General features: G+C 47.2%; 1 protein-coding gene across 1 annotated transcript; it reads right to left on the bottom strand.

Annotated features, from left to right (window-relative positions):
- Window positions 1-7,773: 7,773 nt before the first annotated feature.
- LOC141971024 (apovitellenin-1) lies at window positions 7,774-9,204 on the bottom strand. The gene is made up of 3 exons (XM_074928086.1): window positions 9,090-9,204; window positions 8,526-8,685; window positions 7,774-7,873 (listed from the first exon to the last, which is right to left on the bottom strand). Exons 1-3 carry the CDS (start codon window positions 9,148-9,150, stop codon window positions 7,774-7,776), a joined length of 321 nt encoding a protein of 106 aa, XP_074784187.1. The 5' UTR covers window positions 9,151-9,204.
- Between the last annotated feature and the right edge of the window lie 2,080 nt (window positions 9,205-11,284).

Consider the following 11,284-nt stretch of genomic DNA (forward strand, 5'->3'; position numbering starts at 1 on the left):
ATCCACTTGTTTTCAAACACCGAATTACACATTTTCTCTTGCACCTGCAGCTTTCACCTCTTAAGTGGACTCTGAATAAAGCAGCCTCAAACCCAATATGTGAGCCTGTTTAACAAGGACACTACTGTAAGCCTGGAGATATGAAGCTGTGAAAATAAAAAAATCAGCACTCTTCACTGACCTGTATCACAGCTGTACTTGTAAATATTTATTCTGTTAAGATCTTCAGTAATCAGTGCAACTCGGGGTTGATAGCAACTTATCTTATAAACCATTTCCAGATACCCTGCTGGCACAGCAGTGAGCACATCAGTGCATCTCCCATGATACATGGACGGTACTTGATGATGTGGCACACAAACGCCACGTTTATGGCAACGGGAAGCTTTAATACAGCAGTTTTATCAATCACAGCTACCATCAAGACAGTTAGCTTGCATTTCACAGAATCCCAGAATCACCTAGGTTGGAAAGGACCTTGAAGATCATCTAGTCCAGCCGTTCACCTAGCACTGACAGTTCCCAACTACACCAAATACTTAAGTGCTAAATCGACCCTACTCTTAAACACCTCCAGGGATGGGGACTCCACAATCTCCCTGGGCAGTCCATTCCAACGCCCAACAACCCCTTCTGTAAAGAAATAATTCCTGACATCCAGTGTAAACTTTCCCTGGCGCAACTTGAGGCCATTGCCTCTTGTCCTATCGCTTACTACTAGATTAAAGAGGCTCATCCCCAGCTCTCTGCAGCTTCCTTTCAGGTTCCTTTCATTCCTCTGTAGCTTCTGTTCATTTGTGTTGGAATCTTCTATGTTTATGAATAGCAGAAGCAGAAATGTTCCTTAAAGCATTTTTTGATATGTAACCTAGTGCACTATCACCCCCAAAATCAAAGTGTAAAGAGTAATTCTGTAATATGGCATCATTTGATTTGGCATGCCCTCACTACCCACCAAAAACTAACGTCTGCAAAGCACCCAAGTAACAGGGACTCCCACCTCAGTAATAAAGCATGCATGTAAGCAGTCAAACGTGTGTGAAAAACGGTCTTTCTACATATTACAGAAAGAACATTCAAACCCTCCCCACCCAACACCGCCCAGCCGCAGCCTCTCAACCCCACCTCGGCCCGTGCCAAAACACCCTTCCAGGGATCCCTGGCTGGGCCCTCACTGGCCAGGAGGGAGCGATGTGCCTGTCCCAGCCACATCAAAAAGTGGGTTTATGGCTCTAAATCCGCTCCTCCCTTCTTACAGCCACCTCTGCCCGACTCCTGCCCCCCTCAAGCTTGGGGCTGGGGACCCCCCTGGCCTTCCCAGGCAGGGTTTGTGGCCCCCGGTGCCCGGGGCCTGCAGCAGGACCCCGGTGCTGGCCAAGCCCTGCGGCGCCTGCCCGAGCTCCCCGGTGCGGGCCCGGCGCGGGGGTGTGTGTGTGTCTTGGCTTTCCAAAAACTACTAGCCCCCCCAAATACTTAAGTAAATTTGAGGAGGGGGGGATGCGTCCCAGCGCTCCCGCTGCCCCCGCCGCCCGAGCCTACCTTCGTGCCAGGCCGCTCTCGGCCGTGCCGCCGCCCCGGCCCCGAGCAGAGCGGGAGTGCGGCAGGAGTGGGGCCGGGAGCGAGACGGGGGTGGGTTGTTGCTTTTTTTATTATTATTTTTGGTGATGGGGGAAAGCCGGCGGCATCGCGTGCGAAGCGGGTGGCGGCGGCGGCGCTACTCTGAGTCAGTGCTCGCCGCGGCGGCGGGGTGAGCGAAAGGGAGACAGACGCTGAGTGATCTCTGCCGCCTCGCCTGGCACGCAAGTCTTGCTGTCAGCAGCCACGACACGGCACAACCCTCCGACCGGCCGCCTTCACTCTCCTCGCCCCAGGGGGTCTCCCAAACACCCCGCCTGAAGTGATTCTCCTGCCCTCGCCAGGCGGTGGCCGGTGGAGAGCGGCCGCCGCGGGGCCTCACCTGGAGCCACCTGCTTTTTCCAGGTGCCTGTTTTACCACATCACACACACAGAGAGCGTTTGTGATTATGGTGTTTACTTTTTAAAATTGGAAAAAGCTGCTTTGCTAAAAGTCCGTGGAAAGCGCAGAACCCTCTTGACTGAAGGCCCTGGCAGCTCTGTGCCTCATGGCACGGCCGCCATCTCTGTCCGCTCCCCTCATGGCGGCGGCCTCACCTCTCTGGCCCTTGCCTGTACAGCCGTGCACTGCCCTCACCAGAGCACAAAAAATACCTTCACGTGGAAATAAATGTGCGTGTGTGTAGGGGAAATCACAGTCTCCAAGTGTGACTACCAGCCATAAATTTCAAATATTTTATGTGACGTTTTCCAGTCCTCACCATCTCTTCTTTGGAGGAACAAAACATCTCGCATTGGGGTTTCTGCTACTGAAGGACTTGAGTTCTTTGTTGACAATGATAGCCACCACGGCCCACAGCAGCACAGGTGTGTGTGCGTTAGCATTAATTAATTATTTTTCTGTTAAAAGTGAGGTGAGGGGAAAGTGTAAAAGCTAAACCATTCTGTGCCATCAACACTCTGAGTCACTGAAAACGGTGTCGTTCACCATAATAAATAATTTTTGAAAAAGTGTGGTTTTTCAGAAATCAGGAACATAGGAGGTGTTATTAATCCATCTCAGAAACAACAGAAAACTGATGTTTCTTAAGATTTCATCTCAATGGACTCAGTTGAACCAGTTACACCACAAGCTTTCTCAAAGCTGCCAAATGAATGATGCTTACTCACAGAGAAAGTTTCTGTGACATGAATCTCATCAAAATGAACACTCCACTTACGAAGCCTCTCCACGGATCTTGAAGCACTCAGTGAACTTCCACAGAGACCACTTAGTAAGTGATTTCCATCCCTATTTTACAAAGAAATTACAGATTAAGTTAATTTCCTCTGAAAAGAGGAAGTAGATGTAAAATATTTTAACTCTGAGAGTAAAACGTACGGTCCTCTCATTACCTGTCCCATGAATTTGACCCAGGATTCCTTTTGGGATGAAATGCTTTTTTTACTACTTGATCCTAGCCTGAATGCTGCCTCCGCTGCTGGTTTCTGCCTTTAAGGAACTCACTAAAGAGTGGTGCCAGTAACATCAGGGTCAGAAGTGGCACTGGGAGATTGTCTCTATTGCTCTTTGTAGGTTGCTCTCTTTTGTAGATTGTACAGCAGATTAACCATCTGGAAGGTCTTCTGTTTACTTCTTTTAAATCGTAAAAAAGCATAGATACCTACATGATCGGGAGATTCAGTACAGAGATCTATGAGCTGATTCAGTTTTGCCTGTATACTAAAATTAGTCAGATATTAGACAGCTAATCAGCATGTGGCTGGCTCGGATTTTCTGGAGGTTACGTTGCAGAAGAACAAAAGGGTTATAATTAAGTGCCTTTAACAAAATATCAAAACTTTGTTAAGTTTTAGCATGGAATTTGTACTGCTCCAGCTGTGCAGTGATGCAATACAGGAATGCTGCTGTATTGCACTGATGAAGCCACACAACAGGCTCTAAATACAACATGAGCCCCCTACACTTTCCAACCTTTTTCCTACCCTTTTTGGCAGTGCATACAAATAAAATGAAAAGGCTGAAGCAACGATTTCCAGGACACCAAACTCTTAAAGGCACATTCAGGGTCTTTCATATGACTCATGACTTCCACTCTTTCAGAAGGAAATAGTGCCAAAAGAACAACCTCTATCCTGAGAAAACTCAGAATGCTGAATTATTCCTTGGGGCAAGGTGGGATTTAAGCTGCAGGGCTTCTCCCACAAAGGTTATATTTGGGACAAAAGAAAGATTGAGCAGACATATGCAAAACAAGCAGGTAGAAAATTGTCTCTGTAGCAGAGAAAGATGAAGTTTCTGGCTTTTTCATGTGGCAAACTCTCTTATCAGCCCAAACTGCACTTTTCTAAACCTTCTTCTAAATGTGCACATTCATTGTGACTAGGGAAGCACAGATAGTCTAAGCAAAACCTGGCAGCAATAAAGAAATCTGCAAAAGAGCTCTGCAGAAGTGGTGTGGCAGCTGGAGATGGAAGAACTTGCTCCTCTGCATGGGAACACTCATTTCATTCTGATTGCACATGGTACCAAGCAGCTGTTGAGACACAGAAACTGCAAAATGAGATTTTTTTTATTCCAGGCAAATGATAAGTGCAAGTTTATGTTGATAGCTCATCTGACTGATAATTATAAAACCAAAACAAAACACTGAAATAACCAACCCCAAAACATAGGCAACTAATTTCTGTGAATTTGAGCAATTTGATAGCCTACCAAATTGCTCCAACAGGACAACAGCTACATGTTCACGGTTGTACTGAAGCAAACTGTTCTCAGTAGAAAAGATCCTGGAAGATTAAATTCAGACTGGGGCAGTAGGAAGCTTTGGAGAATCAAGCACTGCTGGAGGTAACTCCTTCAGATCATGGAGAAAGAAAGTGGACACACACATTTTCAGTACCCAGCACTTCAGGCTGGAGAAAGAGCCTTTCTCTTAGCTTAGGGCATTCTTCTCCCACCCCCATAGCTGCCCAAGCAATAGGAGTACTGAAGCTCAAAAATGGCAAAGCCTGCTCTCCTGAGATCGTCAAATACTGTTGTAAAATGTGGAGAATAAGTTAAAGTAAAGGCCTGGAACTGTGTACCTGGGGTCAGGGCAGTTCTCTCACCAATGCTAGTGGATGTTGGCACAAAAATACCAGATGAAGTATAACCTTAATCTGTTAGCTAGGCTTTTGCCAGTTATTTGTGTAATTTCCATAGTTAAACCCAGGTGGGGAGTGGGAGGGGAAGCGATAGCCTTGAGGAAATACATTCAGGTTTCAGAGCAACAGCTGCTGATTCTTTTATTTCCTTCAAACTTTACTGCCTCACCCTTGTCCCTGTCACCCCCCATCTCTCCCTTTGCTCTCTTGCACACCTCCATGGGAAGGGCCAAACACTGACATCCCCAATTCCTCCTTGGGCTTCTCTGCTTTTCCTGCTTCCCCTACTCGATTGTTAATTACCTGATAAGCTAGAAATAGAGTCAGGGGGCAGCAAGAGCTGGGATATTCCAAGAGGGAGGGCAAGCCAGGAGCCAGCAGAGACCACAGCACAGGTCATGTCACAGTCCCACTGTACCCAAGCAGAGGCAAGGTAGTATCATAGAACCACAGAATGGTTTGGGTTGGAAGGGACCTTAAAGATCATCTAGTTGCAACCCCCCTGCCATGGACAGGGACACCTTCCACTAGCCCAGGTTGCCCAAAGTCCTGTCCAACCTGGCCTTGAACACTGCCAGGGAGTGGGCAGCCACAGCTTCTCTGGGCAGCCTGTGCCAGTGCCTCACCACCTGCACAGGAAAGATTTTTTTCCTTATATCTAATCTAAAGCTCCCTTCTGTCAGTTTAAAACTGTTATCCTCATCCTATTCCTACAACCCTGATCGAGTCCCTCCCCACCTTTCCTGTAGCCCCTTTTAAGTCCTGGGAGGCCGCTCTAAGGTCTCCGCAGAGCCTTCTCTTCTCCAGCTGAACCCGCCAACTCTCTCAGCCTGTTCTCACAAGGGAGGGCCTCCAGCCCCCCAAGCATCTTCGTGGCCTCCTCTGGACACTCTCAAGCAGGTCTGTGTCCTTCTTGTGTTGGGGGCCCCTGAGCTGGACACAGCACTGCAGGGGGGTCTCACAAGAGCGGAGCAGAGCGGGAGAATCCCCCCCCTCGCCCTGCTGCCCACATTGCTCTGGGTGCAGCCCAGCACACAGGTGGTTTCTGGGCTGTGAGCACACATTGGTGGCTCATAGTGAGTTTCCATCCACTGATACCCCCAGGCCCTTCTCCTCAGGGCTGCTCTCATCCCCCAGCCCGTATTTGTGCTTGGGATTGCCCCGACCCATGGGCAGGACCTTGCCCTTGGCCCTGTTGGATTCCATGAGGTTCACATGGTCCCCCCTCTCCAGCCTGTCCAGGTCCCTCTGGATGGCACATCCCTTCCCTCCAGCGTGTCTCCGCACCACACAGCTCGGTGTCATCGGCAAACTGCTGAGGGTGCCTCGATCCCACTGTCCATGTCCCCAACAGAGATGTTAAACAGCGCCGGTCCCAACACCCACCCCTGAGAAACAGCACTCCTCACTGCTCAACACTGGGACATATTGCTCTTGGTAGCAACTCTTGGAGTGTGATCATCCAGCCAATTCCTTCTCCATGGAGTGGTCCACCCGTCAAATCCGTGTCTCTCCAATTTAGAGATAAGGATGTCAAGGGGGCCAGTGTCAAATGCTTTGCATAAATCCAGTGCAAAGTCACTAGTAACTATGACAGGGTCCATCAGCCATGCCAGGGAGCCCACACAGGACAGCAGGAGGCAGACCTGGAGGCAAGGCTACAGCACAGGTCCAAGGTCCATCCAGGAAGCACAGCCAAGGATAGATTGAGGCTACCTACAATGTAGGTCCAGCATCCACACAAGGAAACCCACCAGTAAGCCAAGAGAGCAGGGAGCAGCCACAGGTCTAGGTGCCCAGAACCTGAGCTTAGATGTGGCTCCTGGGTCCACTGGGTGCATGGATGAGGGCCCCAGGTGAGGGCCATTACAGATAGTTAAGGGTAATGCTGAAGCAGAACAAAGATTTAGGTATAAGACCCCAATGAGGGGAAAGTAAATGGATATGCACCTTAAAAGACAGTAGTGTTGCTTTTCAGTTATTAGGCAAATCTCCTTTTGCCACCTGTAGGAGATCCTAAGCAGTAGCTCTGCCCATGTGCACGTGACTCAGGCTAGCAGGGTTTTTGTTTAGCCTCTGCCACAGTCTCCCGTTGTGATATCAGACAAATTGCCTAATTGTTTCTGCTTGCTTAATTATAAAGTAGATGGATTTTTTTATCCAATGTGGGCATCTTTGATGAGGCAGTTACACAGGGCTGACAACGACCTCCCAGGTTTTCACAGACAGTCCTGTGCATAGGTGCCCCTCTCATAAGCTGGTCACCCTCCATCTTGAAAATAGTGAGAAATTTTCCCCTTGTTTCTCCTTTTGAAAGGCTATTCTGTAGCCTCACTGGTTGGCTGATGAAACACACTTTCAAAGTCCTCAGATTGATGGGCAGTTCAGTTTACTGGCACTTGTTTTCCCAAGTGATCTGAAATCTTCAGACACTTGATGTAGGTGCACCTGCTTGCTTCTTACCTAACCAAGGAGCACAATCAGTAGGACTTAGATTTCATGGCCTTTCCTAATGTGAGGTTACGGTTGCCATGTTGTGGGTACCCTGAAAGGGGCTTTGGTAGTGCCCCCTCCACCCAAGAAAAACCTGAGCTTAGTTAGAAGTGCCTGAACAGTCAGGGTTGGTTGGCATTGCAACTTCCTGCAAATCACAGCTACTTTCTCAGCAGAATGGGATGCTGAGGTGAGTATGATTTTGTAACAGTCAATACAAACAAGAAACTTAAGGAACTGTAACAACCAACATTTTTTTATTAGAGGGGTGGTGGCCAAGCCATTCAGGAGGAATCAATTTTCAGGATTTGGCTACAGAAGAGCTCTACAATCTCATTGCCTTCCCCGTGCCCAGCTGCGGGTATTTTTTTCGGGGGAGACTTCAGCAGATGCTTTCCATCGTTTGGTCTTTGAAGCTGGGTTCCCTCTAGTGGCATTAAGAGGAGCATCGATTCTGTCTTATTGACTGATCTTGGTCCGTAGTAGGGGCAGGGGGAAAAAGGACACTGCAGGGTGTTACCAGCTCACATCAGGAAATGTTGACTTGTCTTCATTTGGCTAGTAGCCTAGGACTTTTGTGTACCACAGGTTCTTTATTTTTTCCATCAGCTGTTCAGCCAGTATACTGAGTTTAGTTGTTTCTCTGATGAGGAAGTTCCTGCAGGAGACGACAGTGTGTGTGGTAAGATACACAAATATGTGAGGGTAATTCCGTCTGCTGTAGTTATCACACTGCCTGTCACTGAGGGTGCAAAGCTCCTCAGCAGTCCTGAAGGGGTTTTCCTCAGAGACAAGAATAGGCAGTATGTGTTTGCCATGAGTTACGTGAAATTGTAACTCTAGGGTCATCGTGTTTTTCCTTTTGGGAGGAAATTCATTCTGCTTCTTTGAGGAATATGTATTCACAGCTAGAGCCAGTTCTGTGATTTGCATCAGGTGACAGCAGTGTTTCCCAGTACCTTCAGTACTCAGCTCCTCACAGACAGCACTGCAGCACCCTTCCAGGCAGGCTGATCCCCCACCAGCCAGAGGCCCCCTCCCTCCCCAGCCACATAAAAAGAGCAATACCTGCTATTCCCACAGGCACTGTCGTGTTCAGTGTGCATCCCTGGGAAGACCTTGCACTTCCACGTGAAACCATATTGTCCCACCCCGCCTCTATTGTCGTCACATCAGGCTTTGGTTGCTGATTTATTTCCCATTGGATCTCTCCATGTAGCCACTGGATTAATCTCTTCTTTTTTCCCACTCCTCCCTCTCCCTTTTCACCCATGGCTCTTGCAGTGTTAGCACAGAGGATCTTTCCATACCTGGTCACAACAACTACTGGAGTCTGGGCAGCGTCCGCCAAGAACTGACCGACTTTAGGAGACATCTTGTTCACAGTTTCATAGATGTAAGCTGCAATTGCATCGGGGATGACCAACCAGTCACGACGGTCTCTCTCAAAAATGGACTTTGAGTGCACTTCTGAGAAAGAGGAGGCAAAAAACCATGAGGCTTCTCCAGTCACTTGTGTCTCTGATATCTTCCCCCTGGCACAGTGGGAAGAGACTTGTGATTCTGAGATTCAAAGCCTCCCCCAGAATTTGCTTGAGCAGCACCCAGTAGCACCTCATCATTCATTCTGGGGCATCTAGGTCATAGGCCTTACATGGCAGCAGGTACAGACAATACCCATGCCAAGCCCCTACCAACTTGTTTCATGCTGGCAAGCACTACGTGTATATATATATATATATATATATATAGTCTCAAACTGTGTTATTTGGCTTCACTCCTATTTTATGGATGAGTTAGACTTCTCTAAGGCAAGTGAGAACCCATAGAGCTGAGCCTTGTCTCAGGCAGCCAGAAAGGCTTTTCAGACTTACCAGGGGGAGTGGTGCTAAGGAGCAGAATCAGAGCTATCAGCAGTGCCCTGGATTGCAGCATGGCTTGCAGCACCAGTTCCACTCTCTACACCAAGAGACCTGCTGGAATCACCATACAATGTTTTGTTTGTTTTCAGAGAAATAAAACATGTCTGTTAAACACTGGAATTTTGCAACAAACCTAACCAATAAATGAAGAGAACAGGAAAGATCACAGTGCATTTCCTCTGAAGAAGTGAGGAAAAGATAGTGGAAAAATGAAGGTGTCCTTTTATTTGTATAATCACAAATATCCACAATGAATGATAGCTTTCAGAGCTCCAAGAAATATGAGACAATTAAACATACTTCTTTTATATGAAAGCTAAATTTCCTTGTTTCAACACATGATCAAACCACTAAAACTGGCAGAGGTCAGAATAGGTTCCCGCTACATGTACTTACAACTGAAAAATTCATAATGTCGCATTTTTTGTTGAATTTTTTTTTTTTGGTAAATTGCTCTAAAGAACATTGTGCCAGCGAGGTCATCACATACAATGATCATCTTAGTGACCCAGTGATCTGAGTATTTTGTCTTGCTCTAGTTGAGGAAAGATCCAACTACCCAGCTAGGTTCTCTTGTCTTTTCCACACTGAGATTAACAAAGCAGATAGCAGCCCAGACAGAACAAGTTCTCAAAAGGGAGTAAGTGCAAACTTTAGTTTCATCCCCTCTCCTTTATTTTGTCTATTAAAAAAGCCAGAATTGGAGGAACATTTGAAAATTTGGTACTTGGTCCATTGAAAAGATGACTTTATATCTAAACAAGCTTTTCAAACATGCTGCATTAAAAAAGGTGTTTAGAAGTTAAAACTGATTTATGCCCTGAATTAGAGGGCTGCATCACTCAGGGCAACCATGAACAAAACATTGCAGTGTTAAGAATCACAATGGCAAAAAAGGCTGCAAGTCTGTTACTTGTGAACGCTTTGCTAAATCTTGTGCTAGACAGCTACAAGTCAATACTCCTTCTTATCCCATGGTAAAGAAATTTCTATTCATTTTTATTTCCTTCTGTGCACAGATTACCTTCAAAAGCTACCACTCCATTCACTAGAGATTTGCTGACCAGCAGCAGTTGTTCTGTTACCACTCTTCCTTGATTTTTAATCCTAGAGCCAGTTTCTCCCTCTCTAGACAAAAGGTATAATAAATTTGCTTCCCAAGAGCATGAAGAGGTGATCTTACCTACTTTAGAACATGTAGGGGTGAAGGCAGCCGGGGAAAGGTTATGTATCTTCCAACACTGAAACTCTGCAATCCCTACTATGGGCTTGACTCCTATGAGTGTCCTATGGAGCATCCATCACTTAGCCTCCATCCAGGTCACCTCAGGCACTCCCACCCTCCTCCATTTCAGCAATATTCCAGGCTATAGAGTGAGAGAAGGGCTCACACTTTGGCTTGTAATAAGAAATGGGGCAAAACAGAAGACCATCTCCACTCACTTCTTTATGTCCTAGATATATCAGTCATGAAGTCCATACCACCCAGAGCACAGAGTTCAGCTCTTACCTGTCCTGCTTTCTCTCTTTCTCAGGCCGAAGATGAGGTAGATGCTCATCTGAGACACCGGCATTTATGCAGAGCTAATATAGTGATAGCAAGGGGTCAAAGGTCCTGCTTTGAATGCCCATTTGCTCTTTTGCAAGCACAGGCAGCTCAGTGGGACAGGCAAGAAGCTGTGGAGGACTCTGGACCTGTTATTGAGATTTGGTAATGGAGGGTCAGTCTGACCTGAGCCTAAGAGACGTGGAAGGCAGCTCCTGGGTCACTGAGTCCCCCACTTTTGCAGGCAACCATGTCATAGGGGCCCCTTTCATAAGTTGACCAAATTCCACATTAACAATAGCTAGAGCGGGGCTGAATTTTGCTCCCACTGTTCCTGTGGGAAGGCCTGTGCTGTAACCTCTCTGCTCTGACAGTTGGAACTTGTGGCTATTATGCCCATTGGTATTTTATCCTCCATTTCCAACAAATGCATTAACCAAATGGTGCACAGGGATAAGGGTGCGCCCCTCTCACATTTCTTCTTTCCCCAGAAAGACTATGCCCGTCTTTTTGCACAGGCTGACAAGATAAGCATACGTCTGAGACAGCTGTCAAAACTTACTCAGGGGAAACATCCAGTTCTGGGGCCCCCAGCCAAAGA

This window comes from Athene noctua, chromosome 1 (assembly GCF_965140245.1).
Source record: "Athene noctua chromosome 1, bAthNoc1.hap1.1, whole genome shotgun sequence".
Taxonomy (NCBI): domain Eukaryota; kingdom Metazoa; phylum Chordata; class Aves; order Strigiformes; family Strigidae; genus Athene; species Athene noctua.